Raw genomic sequence first — 24,960 nt, 5'->3', positions numbered from 1 at the left:
TTCTCCCCGCACTCTGGGCCTGGCGGGTGGGGAGCCCGGGCTCCATTCCGTCCCGAGTTCACTCGCGCTGCGCTCGGGGGGCGGTCAGACTGATGCTGCGTTTGACTCTCGCTGCCCGGGACTCGGGCTATCAGCCCGGGGTCGGTGAGGTCCCCGGGGGGGGGGGGGGGGGTGTCTCGGGCATGTGGGGAGGGGAGAGGGTGTCTCGGGCATGTACCCGGGGGGGGGGGGTGTCTTGGGCATGTACCCGGGGGTGGGGTGGGGGTGTCTCGGGCATGTGTCCGGGGGTGGGGGTGTCTCGGGCATGTGTCCGGGGGTGGGGGTGTCTCGGGCATGTGTCCGGGGGTGGGGGTGTCTCGGGCATGTGTCCGGGGGGGGGGGGGGGGTGTCTCGGGCATGTGTCCGGGGGTGGGGGTGTCTCGGGCATGTACCCGGTGGGGGTGGGGGTGTCTCAGCGGGATACCGGGTCACAGCTTGAGGCAACTTCCACCGCCGGTGGTTTGAGCAGTGAGGGGGCAGGCTTTCACTGTGAGCGGGGTGTTTGTCTCCCGGTACAGTTGGTCAAGCCTGGCCTGCTCTGTGTTTGTGTCAAGGGTGTAAGACCACTCGGCTAGCCATCCGCTTCTCTGCTGAACGCCTACACTCTGAGATTTCCGGCTCCCACCTTGCAATTTGCCAAATGTTTATCCATCAAATGCCACATGTTGCTGAGAGTGCCGGGCTTTAACAATGTACCAATAAATCTTTCTTGCTGTTTTCTGGAATTGTGTCAGGTTTTCTTCTGCTCGGAGTTGGTGATGAGAGATTGGGGGAGGACCCAGTGAAAGGAAAGAAATTTATGATATAAATGCATTTATATCATCACCATCATAGGCGGTGCCTCGAACCGAGGCGCATTTATATAGCGCCTTTATAGCCGACTGTTGTAATGTGGGAAAATGCGGCAGCCAATTGGCGCACAGCAAGCTCCCACAAACAGCAAGGGGATAGAACATAAGAATTAGGAACAGGAGTAGGCCATCTAGCCCCTCGAGCCTGCTCCGCCATCCAAGATCATGGCTGATCTGGCCGTGGGACTCAGCTCCACTTACCCGCCCGCTCCCCGTAACCCTTAATTCCCTTATTGGTTAAAAATCTATCCATCTGTGATTTGAATACATTCAATGAGCTAGCCTCAACTGCTTCCTTGGGCAGAGAAGTCCACAGATTCACAACCCTCTGGGAGAAGAAATTCCTTCTCAACTCGGTTTTAAATTGGCTCCCCCGTATTTTGAGGCTGTGCCCCCTAGTTCTAGTCTCCCCGACCAGTGGAAACAACCTCTCTGCCTCTATCTTGTCTATTCCTTTCATTATTTTAAATGTTTCTATAAGATCACCCCTCATCCTTCTGAACTCCAACGAGTAAAGACCCAGTCTACTCAATCTATCATCATAAGGTAACCCCCTCATCTCTGGAATCAGCCTAGTGAATCGTCTCTGTACCCCCTCCAAAGCTAGTATATCCTTCCTTAAGTAAGGTGACCAAAACTGCACGCAGTACTCCAGGTGCGGCCTCACCAATACTCTGTACAGTTGCAGCAGGACCTCCCTGCTTTTGTACTCCATCCCTCTCGCAATGAAGGCCAACATTCCATTCCTGATTATCTGCTGCACCTGCAAACTAACTTTTTTGGATTAAATAGGAGGTGTGTGGGGTTGCTGACCCATCCACCTCCATGGCACGAACCTGGTAGTGCAGTACTTCCAGGAACGGTGCTTGGGCTCTAGGCCTTTTGGCTAAGAGCATTAGCGCAGGGTGATCCTTGATGTGTGCAAGGTGACCTCTGGCGTTTGTGATCTGACAAAGAATTGGAAAGATTGGCTACGATTAATATATTAAAAAAAAATCCAAAAAGAGTTTCATGCACAAGGATCCCCAGGTCCCTCTGCACCGCAGCATATTGTAATTTCTCCCCATTCAAATAATATTCCCTTTTACTGTTTTTTTTCCTAAGGTGGATGACCTCACGTTTTCCGACATTGTATTCCATCTGCCAAACCTTAGCCCATTCGCTTAACCTATCTAAATCTCTTTGCAGCCTCTCTGTGTCCTCTACACAACCCGCTTTCCCACTAATCTTTGTGTCATCTGCAAATTTTGTTACGCTACACTCTCCCCTCTTCCAGGTCATCTGTGTATATTGTAAACAGTTGTGGTCTCAGCACCGATCTCTGTGGCACACCACTAACCACCGATTTCCAACCCGAAAAGGACCCATTTATCCCGACTCTCTGCTTTCTGTTAGCCAGCCAATTCTCTATCCATGCTAATACATTTCCTCTGACTCCGCATACCTTTATCTTCTGCAGTAACCTTTTGTGTGGCACCCTATCGAATGCCTTTTGGAAATCTAAATACACCACATCCATCGGTATACCTCTATCCACCATGCTCGTTATATCCTCCAAAGAATTCCAGTAAATTAGTTAAACATGATTTCCCCTTCATGAATCCCTTAATGACTGGATAACCTGTTTTGGTGATGTTTGTTGAAGGATCAATATTCAGCCTAGACACCGGGGAGAATTTCCCAAGCTCTTCTTCAAATAGTGCCATGGGATCTTTTACATCTACTTGATAAGGCAGATGGGGCCTCGGTTTAACGCCTCAATCTGAAATGTGGCATATCTATCAGGTCTCGAATGGGATTTGAATCCACAGCCGACTGATTGAAAGGCGACAGGTACCCACTGAGCCACAGCTGACACACACATTTAGGTACGAGACTAGACATCAGATGTGGGGGTGGGGGGGATATACTTTATAATCCAAAGGGTAATCGAGTCATGGACTAATATAGCAGGCAGGACACTGAAGACAATGTAAATGGACTCCAATTTGTGTGTTGCTCGAGTGAGAAGGAAATGCAACATGGAAAGGAGTTGATGGCACTGATCTCGGGGAAAGGGACAGGCCTGTCAGGCCAAATAGTCTCTACCTGGTCCTAAAGATTGGTTTTGGCTTCGACATTCTTGATGCTGAATTTCCTGGCGGGCTGTGATGGTGCCTATCTCAGTCACGGCCCTGCACACCTTGATTGCCCTCCATAAACTTGAGCTCATCCAAAAGCTCCACTGCCCATGTTCTAACTTAGAGTCCTGCTCACCCCTCACCCCTGTGCTCACTGACCTGCATTGGCTTCTGGTCTGGCAATGTCTCAATTTTAAAGTTCCCAACCTTGTTTTCCAATCCCTCCATGGCCTCACCCCTCCCCATCTCTGGAACCGCTTCTAGCCCTATGGGATCTCTGCGCTCCTCCAATTCTGGCCTCTTGCACATCCTCGATTTTAATCGGTCCACCATTGGTGGTCGTGTATTCAGCTGCCGAGGCCCCAAGCTCTGGAATTCCCTCCCTAAACCTCCTTTTAAGATGCTCCTTAAAATCTACCTCTTTGACCAAGCTTTTGGTCACCTGTCCTAATATTTCCCTGTGGGGCTTGGTGTCAGAATTTGTTTGGTAAAGCTCCTGTGAAGTGCCTTGGGACCGATGCCCCCCTCTAAGCTGCGCAGCCGCGTAGCTTTCTGCCAGTTCCGCACAGCCCGTGACCAGTTACCATTTTCCAATTTTAATTGCACGAAATTGTGAATGGTCCGTGCACCCAAAAATAAATTAGGGGAAAGATTGCTTGGGACGTTTTACTACGTTAAGGGCGCTGAATAAAGTTGTTGTTCAAACCTGCTAGCACCGATAGGAATGTAATACGGACGCAGTAACCAGTGTGCTCACAATCGAGGTCCTGGGGAGGTCATTAAACAGTCTAAAAAAAAAATCAGCTGGATTTCCCCATTGCTGGATTGGAACACGAGTCGGTGAGTTCAGAATCCTTTTATTATAGTGTAACTGTGTACACAGGAATACAAACAGTTTCGCTAGAAAACCACGTGTATACAGCATATTAATATGAATAAAACACAAATGACCTGATAATTTATTCATATATTCATAATAGCACCTCTAATTTATTATTAAAATCAATAGCTGATATTTGTGAGATGTTTTGTCAGATTCTCACAGAATGAGATCACTTTGCTTCTCCTTCCTGCAGTGCCCGCTGACTCAATGGGAAGCAGATGTCCCAGTTTCATATTCCTGTTAGTCGGAACATTCAATCCCAGCTCTTACTAACTCGTCCCATCAGCAACTTTTAAAAAAGTATATATATATATCTGTTCAGTATTAAGCCGCCGGGCACTGCAGGAAGGAGCAAATGTCATTGATGAGTCTGATTTATAAAAACCTCCAACATGTAAACAAACAAAGCAATTGCTGTAAGACAGGCTGGAGTTCACTTTGACAACAGACCATGTAGAGCACAGGATTGGCACCTTTTAACCGTTCGAAGACTGGGGCGAATTCCTTGAGTTCTGCTGCTGATGAAAATTCAATGAAAACTTAAATAAAAGGAGGTAAAAGTGGGGGGGCAAAATGGACCTCCCTTTTTATAAACCAGGACTTTGGGGCAGTGTACGGGTGGGAGAGGCACTTTGGCTCGTCCCTCCGACTCCGCCCTGACCTATTTCCCTGGGTCGGGAGTCATTGTTCACACAGGGTGGGCTCCGGGCCCGATTCCTCCCTCCTCGGAGCTTTGCGGCATCAGCTGAAGAGCCGCGAGCAGGACAGGACAGGACAGGGGTGCCCTGCCGAAGCATCTTTGCCGCAATTTAGGTGGTGTTCTGGCTAAAGTTGAGGCTTTTAATCGGCTCCTCTCACTCCAGCGGGAGATCGCGGAGCCTTTACTGCTGCTCCCCACTCCCAAGGCCAACCCCCACCTCCCTCAGGCAGCCCTACCAAGCGTTGGTAACTGGGGCGGGCGGGAGAGAAATGACCACAAGGCCAAGCCTGCCCCCACCCAGAATTAACACGGGCCGGGTGGGAAATCCAAGTAGGAGGTGAGGGGGGCACCAGTGGGCCTTTCCGCTCCGTTGTCCAGCTCCGATCCTGCCCCCATTCCGGCTGGCATCGCAGAGGAAAATCCAACCTTTAGGAGTCCGGACTTTCACTCCGGAAATTCCGCTGGGTCGGCTTAAAAAATTGGGCCCTAGTTTGAAGCCAGGCCCAATGCCTAACTCTGCCCTCTGCATGGTGGATCCAATTACAGGCCTGTCCCACACCAGCCCACCTCCTTCAGGAGTGTTACCCTGTGCTCCCGGCCTGATGTTTACACCAGGCGTGCACTCTGTGAAGTTCACTTTCTCATCCGTGTGAAGCATCGGCCTGAAAGTCTTCAGATAATTGATGTGAAAGGTGAAAGGGCACAACGTGACCCCGTGCTGACTGGGAGCCATGTTGAATACTGAGCTGACAGTTAAGTGGAATTGTATGTCAGTCATTTATATTTCTTTTTCAACGCTTACATGATCTAATACTGTGGTTGTCATAATAACTAGCTGGGTTATTGGACAATGGCTGAGTGCTTGAAAGCTCTGCTGAAATACTGAAATGACCATTACACATCATACTACAAGCTTAAATACTGAAAGGAAGTCAAGTGAAATGAAAGCAGGTTGTCGTGGAGACGGCCGGCTATGGTTGCTTCCCGGTCCTCCCCCATCCCCGATTCTCTCTTATTTTCATTGTTCTGTTTGTGCAGGAGAGAAAAAATATCAGTTAGCATCTTTGCTTCCGCGGGTTGGGCCGTGTCGACTCATTTGTCCGTTCTGCCTTGAAATCATTTTCAGACCGTCTCTGCCATCCATCGAGGTGTCTTGAACACTACCTCTCCCGAGAGTCGGGCGGTGACTACGCCAAGGAAAGGCCAATTGCCTCTCCTAGGAGCTGTACAAACATCAATCAAAAGAGGGCAAGCCTACAGTGCACAGCCTCCAGTATCTACCACGGTTGTGGGAGGACCAACTCCACTGGGCGAGTGACCTTTCTACAGATGTTTGAGATATTTGGGGGGGTGGAGAAATGTGATATTAAGGGAGATGGTCAAGTTGGAAGATTGTAGAAATAGAACAGCAGAACCAAGATGTAGTAGGTAGGCAAGAGCAAGTTTGGGTTTTACCAGCCTGTGGTATCTGGGAGTTGAGACCTACAGTGTTGAGGCCCCTGGGGAAAAAAAAGGCAGTAGAGGAGATTGAATCTACATTTCAGGAGAAGGTGGAAGTTGGGATATAGGGAGATAGGTTCAAAGGCACAACAAGCGTAGAGACACAAAGGAACAAACGAACAAGAGACTTTTGTGGCCTATCTTTTGACAAGACTTTATTCAATCCATTCTGTTGTGGTTCTGTTCAACCTGTGTAATCTCAAACTATCTGTGCAGGGCAGCGATCGGTCCCGGTCAGGCCTGATCCAGTGACGTGAACAAGGGGGGGGTGTATTATCGGGACATGGTCAGTGATAGGGAGGCACTGTGGATTGACTGACACTGAAGACGGAACCAGTCTTGACGAGCTGGATAAAGCAGACTGTAATGGGAACTGGCAGGTGTTTGAAAGCCCATTCCCGGGGGACATTCCCTCGACACTGTCCCATTCCATGCACCGGGGCAAGTCTGTACAGTTGCCAACGCTCGTAATTTACTCAATCCTCTGTTCCTGAGGACCTGCAGCGCAGCTACAGTGTGGTGAACAAGAAGCATCGGTGCGAGATTGCAAATGCTCGCCTTGGTGTTGGACGGGCACATATCGGCCAACACACAATGCCCAGTGGAGGGAGGTTTGGTGTTTACGTCCTCGGTCAGTTATTTTCCTGCTTTGGTACCAGGATTAAAATCCTCCATCTCACCAACCTGCAACCCTGGTTTGCAATCTTTATTAAAATTGCTTTCCTGGGATCTGCTTTATAAAAATAAAATATATATGTATATATAAAAAAAAAAGCCGTCTTTAAGGTATCCAGAATGTTTCCAACAGCCACAGAGTTTGAGCTTGTTCTCGGTTCAGGAATTCAGCCCCTCGGTGTCGGAGGGGGAAGGTTGCAGCTTCCAATATCTCTTCCTTCGAGCCTCGATCTTGAGCCCACGGGGAGGCCGGATCATAAAATCCCTCCGCTTTCTCACTTTTTAAAAAGAACAAATGTTCTGACGGGGGTTCGCGGATGTTCCTCCGAATCTTTGCTCGTGGTTTTACCATCTCTCGGTTCGTGCTTTCAGCAGGGGCTCTGAAACGTTGCTTTGACGGGCGGCGGGAGTGGTGGGGGGGGGGGCGGGTGTGGAACGTTGAGAGGCGGTCTTGTTGGCGCTGGTCAGAGCGAGGGGGTCGACTTCACGCTCGCTGAGGTGACTATAACCCTGACCCGGTGTCTGACGCCATGTTTGCTCGGGGTGCTGGTCGCAGATGGTGCGGTGGCTTGGGAGGTCCTCCTGAAAACAGAGTAGGAACATCAGAAAGGAACAACAGCCCCACTTGTGCCTGGGGACCAAGCCATCTAACTGCTAGCTCTGAGGGGCTTCTCTAATGGCTGAGCAAGGTGTAGTACTGAGCTATGGAGATCAGAGGTTTAATCTCTGGCCCCTCTACTTAGTCAGACAGTAGGGGGCTGAAATTGCCCTCCTTCATAAGGTCCATTACCGCCTCTGGTGCAGATAGGCCTCACCGCCGGGGGGCAGGCGGATGGGCTGACCCATCCTAAACTGGGCCAGGAGTGGCGGAAACTGGTTTGGGCACCGTCCGTGCTGCCGCCGTGTCAGATACATGCTGACCCCACACCGATCAGTGGCGAACCCTTTCCGCCCCACAAGGGAAATTGCCCGGCGGGAGTGGATTGGCGCTCCTGATGGGAAGCTTCCACGGGCTGGACGGCGTATCCGCCCTTTATAGGGCAAGACACACTACCCCGGTTGTCATTTTATTTCAATTGTCGGCTCGACAATGGGAGCCACGGGTTTAGCCAACTGGCAGCCCGGCACCCCCTCTTGGGTACTGGGTTGCTGGCCCGGCCGAAACTCTCCCCGGTGGCCCAGTGGGAGCCACTGAAGTTAATGCAGAGCTCGCAGCGGCCCTCCCCACTAACACGCACTTCCGCCCCGAACACCACCCGGAGATGAACGTTTTTTAAAATCCTCACTATCACTCTACTGTGAGAGAGTTAGCCAGGGTTCCCCGCTTTGATCACTGGCCAAGATCCTGCTGGCTGGATTGATAGGGTTAGATAACCAGCGAACGCTCACTGTTTGTTTGGGTTCAAACATAAAGAATGACCACTTGGGTGGGGCCCTCGTGTCGCTGCACGGTAGCACCAGTCAGCATCTTTGGGAGAGGGGGAAATAAATAATACATTTTCAATTGAAGTCGGTAAAGTGACCCTTTAACCTCCTATCTTTATCGGATTGATTCTGGGAGGAGGGGGAACGCGCCATTGGGGTCCAATCCTGCTCACACGCGAGGGATGATTGTCATCGAGCTTGGCCGTTCAGGGGTGATGGCAGGAAGCACTTCTTCACACCAAGGATAGTGGAAATCTGGAACTCTCTTTCTCCCTCTGACTCCCCCCCCCCCCCCCCCCCCAAAAAAAGCTGTTGCAGCTGAGGGGTCAATTGAAAATGTCAAAACTGAGGTCAATAGATTTTTGTTAGGTAAAGATATTAAGGGTTATGGAACCAAGGCGGGTAAATGGAGTTAAGATACAGATGAGCCATGATCTAAATGAACATGGCTCGAGGTGCTGAATGGCCTACTCCTGTTCCTATGGTGACGAAGTGGTGGGATGGATTACCATACCAAGCAGGAACGTGGGTTAAATGCTCAATGACCGAGGTTGGGGTGATCTTAGACCTGGCCTGGAGAGGGCGCAGGTTAAACAGCTTCCCACTGGTTCGGAAGTTTAGTTCCACTCCAGCGGGGAGCTTGTTGACTGTGAGGTGGAGCATGGCAGCGAGGAAGATTGAGAAGAGGGTTGGAGCGATGACGCATCCCTGTTTGACCCCGGTCCAGACGTGGATTGGGTCTGTAATGGACCCGTTGGTAAGAATCACGCAAGATCCTGCAAATCCCCTGGGAGGACAGGCGTACCAACATCAGCGTCCTCGTCCAGGCTAACATCCCCAGCATTGAAGCACTGACCACACTCGGATCAGCTTCGCTGGGCAGGCCACATGGTTCGAATGCCAGACACAAGACTCCCTAAGCAAATGCTCTGTGGAGCTTCTTCACTGCAAACGAGCCAAAGGTGAGCAGCGGAAACGCTACAAGGACACCCTCAAAAGCCTCCCTGATAAAGTGCGACATCCCCACTGACACCTGGGAGACCCTGGCCGAAGACCGCCCTAGGTGGAGAAAGTGCATCCGGGAGGGCGTTGAGCTCTTCGAATCTCAACGCCGAGTGCGTGAAGAGGTCAAGCGCAGACAGCGGAAGGAGCGTGCGGCAAACCAGTCCCACACACCCCTTCCCCCGACGAATGTCTGTCCCACCTGTGACAGAGTCTGGCTCTCGTATTGGATTGTTCAGTCACCAAAGAACTCATTTCAGGAGTGGAAGCAAGTCTTCCTCGATTCCAAGGGACTGCCTATGATGAAGATGGGTTAAATCCAACCCAACCAGAAGATCTCTTTGCCCAAGTGCAGTTAAGGATCCCGACAGGCCCGAGATTAATTCCTGCCCCTCTGTCTCAGCCAGCAGTTATTCAGCGAGGGAAAACGTTTAGAGTGAAAGGTGACACCTTTACCTTCCTCGCAGGTAGGCCCGATCCAACCGTACAGGCAGGTACAGTGTCCGTTCCGAGAGTCACAGCGAGCGTTATTGGAGCATCCGCAGCTTAAGGAGCAGCTCGGGCCGTAGCGACTGGCTCGGCAATCTGCAGAGGACACGAACACACGGTTACTCACCAACTGAGGCCGGACCCTCGACATAAGAACATAAAAAATAGGAGCAGGAGTCAGCCATTTGACCCCTCGAGCCTGCTCCGCCATTCAATAAGAACATGGTTGATCTGATCTTGGGCTCAGCTCCACTTCCCTGCCCGCTCCCCATAACCCTTGACTCCCTTATCGCTCAAAAATCTGTCTATCTCCACCTTAAATATTATTCAATGACCCAGCCTCCACAGCTCCCTGGGGCAGAGAATTCCAGAGATTTGCAACCTTCTGAGAGAAGAAATTCCTCCTCATCTCCGTTTTAAACGGGCGACCCCCTTATTCTGAAGCTATGCCCCCTTGTTCTAGATTCCCCCATGAGTGGAAATATCCTCTCTGCATCTACCTTGCCGAAACCCCTCAGTATCTTATGTGTCTCAATAAGATCACCTCTCATTCTTCTGAACTCCAATGAGTACAGGCCCAACCTGCTCAACCTTTCTTCATAAGTCAACCCCCTTCATCTCAGGAATCAACCGAGTGAACCTTCTCTGAACAGCCTCCAATGCAAGTATATCCCTCCTTAAATAAGGAGACCAAAACTGTACGCAGTACTCCAGGTGTGGCCTCACTAATACCCTGGACAGTTATAGCAGGACTTCTCTGCTTTTATGCTCTATCCCCCTTCAAAACAGCGTGGGGCCCTGCAAACACTGCCCAATGTTGAAGCTCTCTCTTGCTATTGGTGATCCTGATAGTCCCACAGCCACACCTCCAATTTTAACCGGTGGGCAGAATATCTTTACATGTTTGTTAGGAGAGATTTGAGATACCGGGGGTGTTTCCTCTGCAGAAGTGAAGGCTAAGAGGAGATTTATAAATTAATTATGAAGAGTTTTAACAGGGCAAAGACTTTCCTCTGATTGGTCAGTCAGTGATGAAGGTCTTGAACTTAAAATTGTCACTAGGAGGTGAGCATTAGCAGCATGGACCTACAACAAAGGATTGTCAAAAACAAGGTGCACAAGCATTACTAACCCCACCCAGTTCCTTGGTGTGATCTCCTCAAACTCTCTCTGCACCGCTCACTCCTCAAAGTAACTTTCGGAGATGAACAACAGCAATTTATGTATTGATATAGCGCCTATAGTGCTTCACAGGAGCATTGATAGACAAAAACTGAGACCAAGCCAAAGAAAGAAACATTAGGACAGGTGACCAAATGCTTGATCAAGGAAATTTTAAGCAGTGCCTTAAAGGAGGAGAGAGAGGCGGAGAAGTTGGGACGGGAATTTCAGGGGTTAGGCCTCAGGCAGCTGAAGGCACGGCCGCCAATGGTGGCGAGATTAAAATCAGGAATGCACAAGATGCAAGAATTGGAGGAGCGCAGAGTTCTCAGAGGGTTCTCAGAGAGCTCGAGGAGGTTACAGAGATAGGGAGGCGGGGGAGAGGCCATGAAGGGATTTGAAGACAAGGATGAGAATTTTAAATTTGAGGCATTACCGGACCGGGAGCCAGTGTAGGTCAGCGAGCACAGAGGTGATGGATGAACGAGACTTGGTGCGAGATAGGTTATGGGCAGCAGAGTTGTGGATGAGCTCAAGTTTGTGGAGGGTGGAAGGTGATAGGCCGGCCAGGAGAGCGTTGGAATAGTCAAATCCAGAGGTGCAAAAAGCACGGTTGAAGGGTCATTCATGAAACACTCACCAATATCGCACCTGGTGCCAGTTTTCCCCGGGGGACAGAGGCACTGTCCAGTCGCAGGTTTGCACGGTGCGTCTCCCTCGCAGTCACACGGCTGCAGGCACTGCTCCCCGTACCGTCCCTCCTCGCATTCTACAGCCCGGAGAAAAATAAAGCAAGGGTGTCAGAGGGCACTCTCCCAAATCACGTGATAGATGCGTATCACAGAGGCTCGCAGGCCGCCCAGAGACTTTACATTTGCTTTGCACGTATCTCACGTTGCTGATCTGACAGATCTTGGTGTTTTGACTCGTTGCCAATGTGCTAATAGTGTTGAGAACAGCCCTTTCCAAACGTCCAGGCCCACAAAATACAAAGCTGTGAGCTTAGGAGAGAGTTGTCATGTATGTAGACCATGTATACTAACTGTAGAGTCACATAAGGTGTGCCACCAGAGGGCACTGCGGTGGGAGACCTGCGGGTCACCTGCATAGGTGTGCAGGGCCCAGTATAAAAGGCTGCCCACCATGCTTATGCCTCACTCTGGAGCTACAATAAATGGGACTAAGGTCGCAACAGCTCAAGTACAATACTAGACCTCATGGAGTCATTTATAAGAGTATTGAAGACATAACAAGAGTTGCCTGGCTTCCGAGGCCTAGTTGCTAAGGCTCAGCGGCTACATGAGGCCCACAAGTGGACAGCCTGCTCCAAGGCCAGGTCATGTAGTCCCCGTGACCTGGGTTGAAGGGCTGGGGGATGGGGTGCAGTTAACAACACAACATGTCAGGGTGGCATTAAACCACAAAACGCTTTGTTAGAACCCATTACCTTTTTCACAGTAGTCTCCATAGTAACCAGCCGAACACAGGCACCGCCCAGTCACAGGGTCACAGGCCGCTCTGTTTCTGCAGTCACACAAACGCTGACAGTTTGGTCCGTGGAATCCAAGCGGGCAGGCTGCGAACAGATACAAGCCGACACTCACATTATCTGAGCAAGAAATAACGAAAGGTCGCAGCGGAGTCACAAATGTTGTGCCTGCGGCCGAGTAATGCATGGCACTGTGCCCACCCCACCCTCAGAGTGCGCCAAGTTGCCATTCTCGGCCTACCTCTGGAGGCAGTGCAGTTGATCCATTCGGTAAATTCTTGGCTGCTGAAGGAACCCAAACAGTGACAGCAATCATGTTGCAGATTGTCATCACCACAGGCAGTCCCTCGGAATCGAGGAAGACTTGCTGCCACTCTACAAATGAGTTCTTAGGTGGCTGAACAGTCCAATACGAGAGCCACAGTCCCTGCCACAGGTGGGACAGATAGTCGTTGATGGAAAGGGAGGGTGGGACTGGTTTGCCGCACACTCCTTCCGCTGCCTGCGCTTGATTACTGCATACACTCGGCGAGGAGACTCGAGGTGCTCAGCGCCCTCCCAGACGCACTTCCTCCACTTAGGGCGGTCTTTGGCCAGGGACTCCCAGGTGTCGGTGGGGATGTTGCATTTTATCAGGGAGGCTTTGAGGGTGTCCTTGTAACGTTTCCTCTGCCTATCTTTGGCTTGTTTGCCATGAAGGAGTTCAGAGTAGAGCGCTTGCTTTGGGAGTCTTTGTTCGCATGCGAACAATGTGGCCCGCCCAGCGAAGCTGATCGAGTGTGGTCGATGCTTCGATGCTGGGGATGTTGGCCTGGTCGAGGACGCTAACGTTGGTGCGTCTGTCCTCCCAGGGGTTTTGTAGGATCTTGCGGAGACATCATTGGTGGTATTTCTCCATATACAGTTACAGGTTGTAAGCCATGGCTCAGTGAGTAGCATTCTCACCTCTGAGTCAGAACAGTCGTGGGTTCGAGCCCCATTCCAAAGATCGGACCACAAAATCCACGCTGACACTCCTGGTGCAGCACTGAAGGAGTGAGGTATTGTCTTTCAGATGCAACATTGAACCAAGGCCCCCATCTGCTCTTTCAGGTGGATGTAAAAGATCTCACAGTACCATTTGCATGAGAGCAGGGAGACCCTCCCGGTATCCTTTTCTGCTGCTGTAAATTCTACGTAATTCAGAGAATCATAGAAATTTACGGGGCAGAAGGAGGCCATTTGGCCCATCGTGTCCGCGCCGCAGAAAAAAAGCTGTCCGGCCTAATCCCACTTTCCAGCTCTTGGTCCGTAGCCCTGTAGGTTACGGCACTTCAAGTGCACATCCAAGTACTTTTTAAACGTGATGAGGGTTTCTGCCTCTACCACCCTTTCAGGCAGTGAGTTCCAGACCCCTACCACCCTTTGGGAGAAAAAGGTTCTCATCAACTCCTCTCTAATCTTTCCAACAATGACTTTAAATCTATTCGCTTGGTTAGTGACCTCTCTGCTAAGGGAAATAGGTCCTTCCTATCCATTCTATCTCGGCTCCATTCCTTACAATTAAAGCTGGCTTCCCAGCTTCAGTACAGGATTCACAACTCAGTTACAAAAAAAAAGTAATTGTTAAAAATTCTTTTGTTCTGTTCGTTTTCTGGAGATTATGGTTTACACAGGGCTTGCCGATTGTAAGTAGTGATAAGAGCTGAATTGCCATCACTGGACTGCTGGTTTGTGAGTAAATTGCTCGCAGATGCGAATCCCAGCAGCAGGTGGCGGTGTTGTACACTGAATCTCAGTTTGTGCCCTGGTATGATGGAGATTATAGTGTGGGGAAGAGTGAGGCCACTCAACCTCTTGGCCGCCAGTGTCCAAGGCTGCGTGCAGGATCTAACTTGGCTCGTTTTCCTATCCAATCTCCTGCGGAATAAGCAATCATTCCAATTCCCCTTTGACTTGGTGTTCCATTCCACAGGCTGCCCACAGCATGCCAGACACGAGACTCCTAAAGCAAGCGCTCTACTCGGAACTCCTTCACGGCAAACGAGCCAAAGGTGGGCAGTGGAAACGTTCCAAGGACATCCTCAAAGCCTCCCTGATAAAGTGCGACATCCCCACTGACACCTGGGAGTCCCTGGCCAAAAACCGCCCTAAGCCGAGGAAGTGCACCCGGGAGGGCGCTGAGCACCTCCAGTCTCGTCGCCGAGAGCATGCAGAAATCAAGCGCAGGCAGCGGAAAGAGCGTGCGGCAAACCAGTCCCACCCACCCCTTCCCTCAACGACTGTCTGTCCCACCTGTGACAGGGACTGTGGTTCTCGTATTGGACTGTTCAGCCACCTAAGGACTCATGCTAAGAGTGGAAGCAAGTCTTCCTCGACCCCGAGGGACTGCCTATGGTGATGAGAATCACACTGCACAGAAGCCGGCCATTTGGCCCATCGTGTCTGTGTTTGAATAAGCTGAGCTGATCCTCAGACTTCAGTCCCATCATCCCTTCATTCCTTCATTCCCCGGTTGCCCATCCGCCTCTCCCATCCCAGCCATTTCATCGAATGGTTACAGCACATTCAGCCTGTCGCGCCCATGCCGGCTAATCCTACTCCCCCGTCTTTCCCCGTAGTCCTGCAAAATCTTTTCCTCCAGCTTCTTATCCAATTCCCTTTTGAAAGCCACAATTGAATCTGCCTCCACCACCCTCTCAGGCCGTGAATTCCAAATCGTAATCACTCGCTGCGTAAAACGCTTTCCCTCATGGCGCCTTTGGTTCTTCTGCCAATCGCCTTAAATCGGTGTCCTCTGGTTCTCCACCCTTCCGCCAATGGGAACAGTTTCTCTCTCGCCAATGGGAACAGGTTCTCTCTCGCCAATGGGAACAGGTTCTCTCTCGCCAATGGGAACAGTTTCTCTCTCGCCAATGGGAACAGTTTCTCTCTCTATCTACTCTGTCTAGACCCCTCGTGATTTTGAACACCTCGATCAAATCTCTCCTCAAACATCTGTGCTTCAAGGAGAACAACCCCACTTGGCTGAAGTCCCTCATCCCTGGAACTTGTAAACCTTTATTGCACCCTCTCGAAGGCCTTCACATCCTTCCTAAAGTGCGGTGCCCAGAATTGGACACAATACTCCAGTTGAGGCCGAGCCAGTGTTTTATAAACGTTCATCACAACTTCCTTGCTTTTGTACTCTGTGCCTCTGTTTATGAAGCCCAGGATTCCGTATGTTTTTTCAACCACTTTCTCAACCTGCCCTGCCACCTTCAATGATTTGAGCACATATTCCCCCAGGTCTCTCTGTTCATGCACCCCCTTTAGAATTGTACCCTTCAGTTTATATTGCCTCTACTCATTCTTCCTCCCAAAATGTATCACTTTTCTGCGTTAAATTTCATCGGCCACGTGTCCACCCATTCCACCAGCCTGTCGATGTCCTCTTGAAGTCCATCACTATCCACCTCACTGTTCACTATATTTCCAAGTTTTGTGTCATTTCCATCAGTGTTTTAAATTATTTGGATCCTGAGCCACGCCTCCCCCCCCTTTCCCTTTAATTTAATTTTATTTATTTCTCTCAATAACAGCCTTACTTTTGCGGACCCCACTCTTTCCCCCTTAAAAGGGGTCACAAAATGCAAGACTTCCCGCTTTTCCTCCAGCTCACGTTCACTCCAATCGCACAGAGAATATCTTCCTGCTCTCGCTCACCCCGAGTGTTCAGTGTGCCCACTCTGCCCCCAAACACGCTTCCCGCAGTGATCAGCACCCACCCTCCGGCCCTCCTCTCTCAGAAACGGTGTCCCTCAGTGCTCTCTCCCACTCTGGGTCCACGCCCAGGATTTCCTCCAGCAGTTTTCCCACCCGCTCCCCCTTCCCGCCCCTCCTTCTTCTCCCCCCACCCCCCAGCCCCTACCTCTCCCCCTGCCCCTCCCCCACCACACTGCCCCTCCTCCCCTCCCCACCCCGCCCTCCCATGCCCCTCTCCTCTCTCCCCCCACACACCGTTCCTCCTCCTCCCCACGGCCCCTCCCCTCTCCCCCCCACACCGCTCCCCCTCCTCCCCGCCCCTCCTCCCCTCTCCCCCCCCCTCCCACCCTGTTCCTCCTCCTCCCCCGGCCCCTCCCCTCTTCCCCCCCACACCTCTCCCCCTCCTCCCTGCCCCTCCCTCCCCTGCCCCTCTCCGCTCCTCCTTATTAACGGGAGGCACTAAAACCGACAATTAAACCAATTAACGTTTTACAGAAAACTTAAATCAAATTAAAATTTGGTTGACGGGGGTGATGATGCACTCCAGTCCCTCTGGCGCCCACCTCTCGCGGAAGGCCGCGAGCGTACCGGTGGACACCGCGTGCTCCATCTCCAGGGACACCCTGGCGCGGATGTACGCGCGGAAGAGAGGCAGGCAGTCAGGCTGAACGACCCCCTCGACCGCCCGCTGCCTGGACCGGCTGATGGCCCCCTTGGCCGTGCCCAGGAGCAGTCCTACGAGGAGGCCCTCGGACCTACCCGCTCCCCTCCGCACAGGGTGCCCAAAGATCAGGAGTGTGGGACTGAAGTGAACCAGAATTTCAGGAGCAGCCCCTTCAAATAATGGAACAGGGGCTGCAACCTGACACACTGAACATACACGTGGAACACAAACTCCCTGGGGTGTTCACAATTAGTCCTGACCAACAAGCTGGACGGTTTGCACAGTTACACCTATGATAGTGTGATGGCTATGTTACTGGACTAATAATCTAGAGCCCTGAACTATTAATCCAGGGAAAGTGAGTTCAAATCTCACCGGGGCAGTTTGAGACTTTGAATTCATTTTTTTTTAAATTCTGGAAATAAAATGCTAGTATCAGTAAACGTCACCATGAAGCTGTCAGATTATTGTAAAAACTCAACTGGTTCACTGATGTCCCTTTCGGGAAGGAAACCTGCCGTCCTTACCCGGTCTGGTGTATATGTGACTCCAGACCCACACATCACCGAAGTTGACCCTTAACCTCCCTCTGAAGCAAGCCACTCAGTTGTAACAAACAGTTCGCAGCCTCGAAGGAGACGAATGCCCACCACCACCATCTTCTCAGTGTCAGCTGTGGCTCAGTGCTCGAACTCTCACCTCGGAGTCAGAAGGTTGTGGGTCCAAGACCCACGCCAGAGACTGAAGCACATAAATCTCTGCTGACACTCCACTGCAGTACTGGGGGAGCGCCGCACTGTCAGAGGTGCCTTCTTCCAGATGAGACGTTAAACCATGTCTGCCCTCTCAAGTGGACGTAAAAGATCCCACTGCACTGTTTCGAAGAGCAGGGGCGCTCTCCCTGGTGTCCTGGCCAATATTTATCCCTCAATCGACATCACTAAAACACAGCTTATCTGGCCATTGCTGTTTGTGGGACTTGCTGTGAGCAAATAGGCTGCCACGTTTCCCACATTACAACAATGACTACACTTCAAAAGTACATCATTGGCTGTAAAGCACATTGAGACGTCCAGTGGTCGTGAAAGGCGCTATTTAAATGCAAGTCTTTCTTTCTTTAACTGAGGGACTGGCAATAAATGCCGACCTTGCCAGTGACGCCCACGTGCTCGAGAGTGAATAATGAAGTCATTGCCACTCGCTGGGTCTCTGTCACCCGCTATGCCCCGTGTCCTCACAGACCCTGCCCACTCACCGTGCTCACAGGAGTGCCCGTAATACCCCCTGGCACACTGGCAGTACCCGGTCACACGGCTGCAGGTCCCGTTATTCAGGCAGCCACACTCCAGCTGGCAGTTTGCACCGAACTTCCCATGGGGGCACTCTGGAAAACAACAAAAACAAACCCGAGTGCCGAATCCGTGAATTCCACCTTCATCAAAATCATCAGCATGAGACATGGACAACGTGTCTGAAGTTAAGCTGTCAGCTGTGGCTCAATTGGCAGCTCTCTCAGCTGTGAGTCAGAAGGTCTATGGGTTCAAGCCCCACTCCAGAGACTTGAGCACATGATCTGGGCTGATGCACCAGCACAGTACGGAGGGAGTGCAGCACTGTTGGAGGGTCAGTACTGAGGGAGCGCCACACTGTCGGAGGGTCAGTACTGAGGGAGTGCAGCACTGTCGGAGGGGCAGTACTGAAGGAGTGCAGCACTGTCGGAGGGACAGTACTACTGAGGGAGTGCAGCACTGTTAGAGGGGCAGTACTGAGGGAGCGCCGCACTGTCGGAGGGGCAGTACTGAGGGAGCACCGCACTGTGGGAGGGGCAGTACTGAGGGAGCGCCGCACTGTCAGAGGGGCAGTACTGAGGGAGCGCCGCACTGTCAGAGGGGCAGTACTGAGGGAGCGCCGCACTGTCGGAGGGGCAGTACTGAGGGAGTGCAGCACTGTCGGAGGGGCAGTACTGAGGAAGCGCCGCACTGTCGGAGGGGCAGTACTGAGGGAGCCCCGCACTGTCGGAGGGGCAGTACTGAGGAAGCGCCGCACTGTCGGAGGGGCAGTACTGAGAGAGTGCCGCACTGTCGGAGGGGCAGTACTGAGGGAGCGCCGCACTGTCGGAGGGGCAATACTGAGGGAGCGCCACACTGTCGGAGGGGCAGTACTGAGGGAGCGCCACACTGTCGGAGGGGCAGTACTGAAGGAGTGCAGCACTGTCGGAGGCTCAGTACTGAGGGAGCGTCGCACTGTCGGAGGGGCAGTACTGAGGGAGCGCCACACTGTCGGAGGGGCAGTACTGAGGGAGCGCCACACTGTCGGAGGGGCAGTACTGAGGGAGTGCAGCACTGTTGGAGGGGCAGTACTGGGGGAGCGCCACACTGTCGGAGGGGCAGTACTGAGGGAGCGCCACACTGTCGGAGGGGCAGTACTGAGGGAGCGCCACACTGTCGGAGGGGCAGTACTGAAGGAGTGCAGCACTGTCGGAGGCTCAGTACTGAGGGAGCGCCGCACTGTCGGAGGGGCAGTACTGAGGGAGCGCCACACTGTCGGAGGGGCAGTACTGAGGGAGTGCAGCACTGTTGGAGGGGCAGTACTGAGGGAGCGCCGCACTGTCGGAGGGGCAGTACTGAGGGAGTGCAGCACTGTCGGAGGCGCTGTCTTATGGAGCAGACTCAATGGGCTGAATGGCCTAATCCTGTTTCTATGCTTAACTTGCTTTTTCCTCTTGTTCTGTCTTTATTCTGTGAATTCTCTTCACCCTCCCCTGCCCTCAGTCGATTTTTTGAAGGTAGAAGCCATTTTTTTTTTAAAGAACAGGTTTTTATTGTGCTGGAAACCAACTTTAAAGGCCATGTTAACAGCCAATGAAAAGCACACACCTGGAAGATTAACAGCCGAGACCAGACCGATTTTAGACATAAAAAACAGCTCCAAACAGGGTTGCCAACTCTGGTTTCATCACATGACTTCACACCAGTGGCTCAGTGGGTAGCACACTTGCCTCTGAGCCAGAAGGTTATGGATTGAAGTCCCACTCCAGAGACTTGAGCACAAATATCTGAGCTGACCCTCCAGTGCAGTACTGAGGGAGCGCTGCACTGTTGGAGGTGCCGTCTTTCGGATGAGACGTTAAACCGAGGCCCCGTCTGCTCTCTCAAGTGGACATAAAAGATCCCGTGGCATTGTTTCGAAAAGAGCAGGGGAATTATCCCCGGTGTCCTGGCCAATATTTATCCCTCAGTCAACATCACTAAAACAGATCATCTGATTATAACATTAAAACCGATCATCTGGTCATTATCACATTGCTGTTTGTGGGAGCTTGCTGTGCGTAAATTGGCCGCTGTGTTTCCTGCATTACAACAGTGAACAGTACTTCACTGACATCCGGAGGTCGCATAAATGCAAGTCTTTCTATTCTTCTAACCCTGCCCAGTTAAATAATCCAATCTGCAATAGATTTTATAACTAGCAATCAAGTGTTCAAAGAAAATTTAAAAATACAGAATTGTTTGAATGACCTTATGGATTCTTCTCTCGGGTTGCTCACGGAGATGAATCTATAATTCCCGGAGACACCAGGGCAATGCTGGAGGGCTAGCGACACTACAGCCAAACGAGGAAGTGTGACAAAGAACTCCCCCCCTCCCCCCTCGAGACTCTGCGCGCTGAATGTTACAAATGTTTCCATTTGATTTCTGAACAAATTTCAAGTTCAATTTTCGCTTACTAGGACAGCGTCGGCCCAAGACTTCAGGAATTGCCCTGAACTTCACATTAGACTCTTGCGTCGGGTACTTCTCGGCTTCTGCTGAGTGTAGGGCTCACTCACCTTTTCCACATAGGGGTCCCATCCAGCCCAGGCCACAGGAACAGGAACCGTTGGCTGGGCTGCACAATCCACCATTCCTGCACGCACAGATGTCCCTGCACTCCTCACCGAACCTGCCTTTCGGGCACACTGAACGCACAAGACAGCGGTTACATCACCGAACAAAACCCAGCAACAAGGAATCTGAGGCGAGTGCCGAGAACTCAACCGGGCTTCAGTTCACCGCCTGGGTCAGTTGTGTGCAGGCAGAGTGATGATGTCACTTTTGTTATCCGTTATAAGCATCATGTGGACATGCCAAAGGCTGGAGTTCAGCTGCTGCAGTTCTACTGGCAGGAGATGTTAGGACACACCAATACTGTAAGACCACTAATGCCCCCCTCAGACCGCTAATGCCCCCCCTCAGACCGCTAATGCCACACCCTCAGGACGCTAATGCCCCCCCCTCAAGACGCTAATGCTCCACCCTCAGGACGCTAATGCCCCCCCTCAGACCCTTAATGCCCCACCCTCAGCCCCTTAATGCCCCACTCTCAGACCCTTAATGCCCACCCTCAGACCGCTAATGCCCCCCCCAGACCGCTAATGCCCCCCCCCAGACCGCTAATGCCCCATCCTCAGACCCTTAATGCCCCACCCTCAGACCCTTAATGCCCCACCCTCAGACCCTTAATGCCCCACCCTCAGACCCTTAATGCCCCCACTCAGACCCTTAATGCCCCCACTCAGACCCTTAATGCCCCCACTCAGACCCTTAATGCCCCCACTCAGACCCTTAATGCCCCCACTCAGACCGCTAATGCCCCTCCTCAGAACGCTAATGCCCCACCCTCAGAGCCTTAATGCCCCACCCTCAGACCCTTAATGCCCCCACTCAGACCCTTAATGCCCCTCCTCAGAACGCTAATGCCCCACCCTCAGACCCTTAATGCCCCACCCTCAGACCCTTAATGCCCCACCCTCAGACCCTTAATGCCCCACCCTCAGACCCTTAATGCCCCACCCTCAGACCCTTAATGCCCCACCCTCAGACCCTTAATGCCCCACCCTCAGACCCTTAATGCCCCACCCTCAGACCCTTAATGCCCCACCCTCAGACCGCTAATGCCCCCCTCAGACCGCTAATGCCCCCCCTCAGACCGCTAATGCCCCCCCTCAGACCGCTAATGCCCCCCCTCAGACCGCTAATGCCCCCCCTCAGACCGCTAATGCCCCCCCTCAGACCGCTAATGCCCCCCCTCAGACCGCTAATGCCCCCCCTCAGACCGCTAATGCCCCCCCTCAGACCGCTAATGCCCCCCCTCAGACCGCTAATGCCCCCCTCAGACCGCTAATGCCCCCCTCAGACTACTAATGCCCCCCTCAGACCACTAATACCCCCCCCCTCAGACCGCTAATGCCCCCCCCCCCCTCAGACTCCTAATGACCCTCCGCATTGAACAATAGGACTGCCAACATTCTGCTTTGTCCAACAGCTCCTCGGGGTTGAGGCCGCGCATGGACCTGCTCACACGGCCTGATTCCACGGGTGGAGCTGCACGTACATCTGTGACTCTATGGGCAGACGTGCTTGTGCATGTATATGTATGAGCCCATGGGTGGAGCAGCTTGCTCACACATGCAGAACTGTGCTTTCAACCTTGGGATTGAAACCTGTGCAGTTTATAGCTCCAGGAATGGCCCCGCCCCGTTACCATTCCCAACCGGGCCGTTGGCCACCCAATCGGAAAACTGTTGGAACTAGCCGCCTGCCTGTTCCAGGCTCCAAAATATCCAGGATAAGATAAGCAAGATAATCAATCAGGCTCTTGATGCCAATTTACCTACCGTGCTGGCACTGAGAACCAGTCCTGCCTGGTGGGCAGATGCATCTCCCAGTCACATGGTCACACTTCGCACCTTCCCCACAGGAACAGATCAGGGCGCAGTCCATCCCATAATGACCAGCGGGACAGGCTGTAAGCAGCAAACAGATGTAGTGTTAACCCCACGTAACCCGGCTGCTCTAACCAGAACAGAGATAATCGAGCGACATTACAGCGCGGGAGACCATTCGGCCCCTCATCCCGTGCTTGCCCTCAGCAAGCGATCTCCATTTAGTCCCATTCACCACACACTCTTACATTTTTGCTTTTTCAAATCTATATCCACCTCCTGTTCAACACGTGGATTCTGTGTCCACCACTGGGCACATAGGATGAATGCAGAGTGATTTTGTCTTATTGATCAGGCTTTCAAAATCTTCTGGATCTCGGTTCCATACCTCAACTCAACTCATTATTGGACATGAAGCAGATCAGCCCCTCCCCCAATGTCCATCGGCCCCCTCCCCCAATGTCCATCGGCCCCCTCCCCCAATGTCCATCGGCACCCCCCTCCAATGTCCATCGACCCCCCCAATGTCCATCGACCCCCCTCCAATGTCCATCGACCCCCCCCAATGTCTATTGGCCCCTCCCTCCAATGTCCATCGACCCCCCACCCAATGTCCATCGGCCCCTCCCTCCAATGTCCATCGGCCCCTCCCCCAATGTCCATCGACCCCCCCAATGTCCATCGACTCCTCCCTCCAATGTCCATCGATCCCCCCCCCAATGTCCATCGGCTCCTCCCTCCAATGTCCATCGACCCCCCCCACCCAATGTCCATCGACCCCCCCCTAATGTCCATCGACCCCCTCCCTCCAATGTCCATCGACCCCCTCCCTCCAATGTCCATCGACCCCCTCCCTCCAATGTCCATCGATCCCTCCCCCAATGTCCATCGACCCCTCCCTCCAATGTCCATCGACTCCCTCCCCCAATGTCCATCGACCCCTCCCTCCAATGTCCATCGACTCCCTCCCCCAATGTCCATCGACCCCCTCCCTCCAATGTCCATCGACTCCCTCCCCCAATGTCCTTCGACCCCCTCCCTCCAATGTCCATCGACCCCCTCCCTCCAATGTCCATCGACCCCCCCCCAATGTCCATCGGTCCCTCCCTCCAATGTCCATCGACCCCCTCCCCCAATGTCCATCGACCCCTCCCTCCAATGTCCATCGACCCCCTCCCCAATGTCCATCGGCCCCTCCTCCAATGTCCATCGACCCCCTCCCCCAATGTACATCGGCTCCTCCCTCCAATGTCCATCGACCCCCTCCCCAATGTACATCGGCCCCTCCCTCCAATGTCCATCAACCCTCCCCCAATGTCCATCGACCCCTCCCCCCAATGTCCATCGGCCCCTCCCTCCAATGTCCATCGACCCCCCCCCCCCAATGTCCATCGGCTCCTCCCTCCAATGTCGATCGGCCCCTCCCTCCAATGTCCATCGGCCCCTCCCTCCAATGTCCATCGGCCCCTCCCTCCAATGTCGATCCGCCCCTCCCAATGTCCATCGGCCCCTCCCTCCAATGTCGATCCACCCCTCCCCCAATGTCCATCGGCCCCTCCCAATGTCCATCGGCCCCTCCCTCCAATGTCCATCGGCCCCTCCCTCCAAATGTCCATCAGCCCTCTCCCTCCAATGTCCATCGGTCCCTCCCCAATGTCGATCCGCCCCTCCCCCAATGTCCATCGGCCCCTCCCAGTAACTGCACCCCCCCCCATGTCGCCATGTACTTACTCTGATTACAGTCGGCCCCGACGTACCCAGGCGGACAGTCACATGTCCCAGTCACCGTCTCACAGCGGCCGCCATTCAAACACCGGCACAGCTGGGCGCAGTTGGATCCATACCTCCCACCCGGACATCCTGGAGGATTGGAGGAGAAACAGGGCATCACGGGGCACTCGGGGTACCAGCCCACCCAGTCAGGAATTCACACTATCCTCCGCGCACACCCCCAATCTTTCAGATGTCTACAATAGGCACTTTTCACGTACAGTCATGGGATGTCAATCAAGTACAGGGACTTTGGCTGATTAGCCCAGGGGCCTGGAGGTCAGTCTCAGTAGTCCCACCAGCCTTGGCTCAATACTCATTCCTCTCAACTCAGAGTCAGTAGGTTCTGGGTTCGAGTCACACTCCAGGGACTTGAGCACAAAATCCAGGCCGACACTCCAGTGCAGTACTGAGGGAGTGCGGCACTGTTGGAGGAGCAGTCTTTCAGATAAGGCGTTAAACCAAAGTCCCGTCTGCTCTCTCAGGTGGACGTAAAAGATCCCATGGCACTGTTTTGAAGAAGAGCAGGGGAGTTAGCCCCAGTGTCTTGGCCAATATTTATCCATCAACCGCAAGACTAACGTAAATTATCTGGTCATTATCACATTGCTGTTTGTGGGAGCTTGCTGTGCGCAAATTGGCTGCCGCGTTTCCCGCATTACAACAGTGACTACGCTTCAAAAAAGCACTTGATTGGCTGTAAAGAGCTGAGGGACATCCTGAGGTCGTGACAGGTGCTATAGAAATGCAAGTATTTCCCTCCCT

General features: G+C 52.6%; 1 protein-coding gene across 4 annotated transcripts in view; it reads right to left on the bottom strand.

Moving 5' to 3' along the window:
* Nucleotides 1-3,897: 3,897 nt before the first annotated feature.
* Nucleotides 3,898-24,960, bottom strand: part of LOC139228935 (multiple epidermal growth factor-like domains protein 6) — a 487,750-nt gene continuing 466,687 nt past the window's right edge. For 3 of the 4 annotated variants that reach the window (XM_070860470.1, XM_070860471.1, XM_070860473.1), the window contains 8 exons: nucleotides 24,157-24,285; nucleotides 22,378-22,506; nucleotides 20,551-20,679; nucleotides 17,977-18,105; nucleotides 12,293-12,421; nucleotides 11,486-11,614; nucleotides 9,652-9,780; nucleotides 3,898-7,350 (listed from right to left, as the gene is read on the bottom strand). In XM_070860470.1, the coding sequence (XP_070716571.1) occupies nucleotides 7,271-7,350; nucleotides 9,652-9,780; nucleotides 11,486-11,614; nucleotides 12,293-12,421; nucleotides 17,977-18,105; nucleotides 20,551-20,679; nucleotides 22,378-22,506; nucleotides 24,157-24,285 (983 nt within the window). In that variant the 3' untranslated portion in view covers nucleotides 3,898-7,270. The remainder of the gene's footprint in view (nucleotides 7,351-9,651; nucleotides 9,781-11,485; nucleotides 11,615-12,292; nucleotides 12,422-17,976; nucleotides 18,106-20,550; nucleotides 20,680-22,377; nucleotides 22,507-24,156; nucleotides 24,286-24,960) is intronic. The other variant, XM_070860472.1, reaches the window with a different exon arrangement.

This window comes from Pristiophorus japonicus, chromosome 18, assembly GCF_044704955.1.
Source record: "Pristiophorus japonicus isolate sPriJap1 chromosome 18, sPriJap1.hap1, whole genome shotgun sequence".
NCBI lineage: Eukaryota > Metazoa > Chordata > Chondrichthyes > Pristiophoridae > Pristiophorus > Pristiophorus japonicus.
This window is presented reverse-complemented; position numbering and strand designations above follow the sequence as displayed.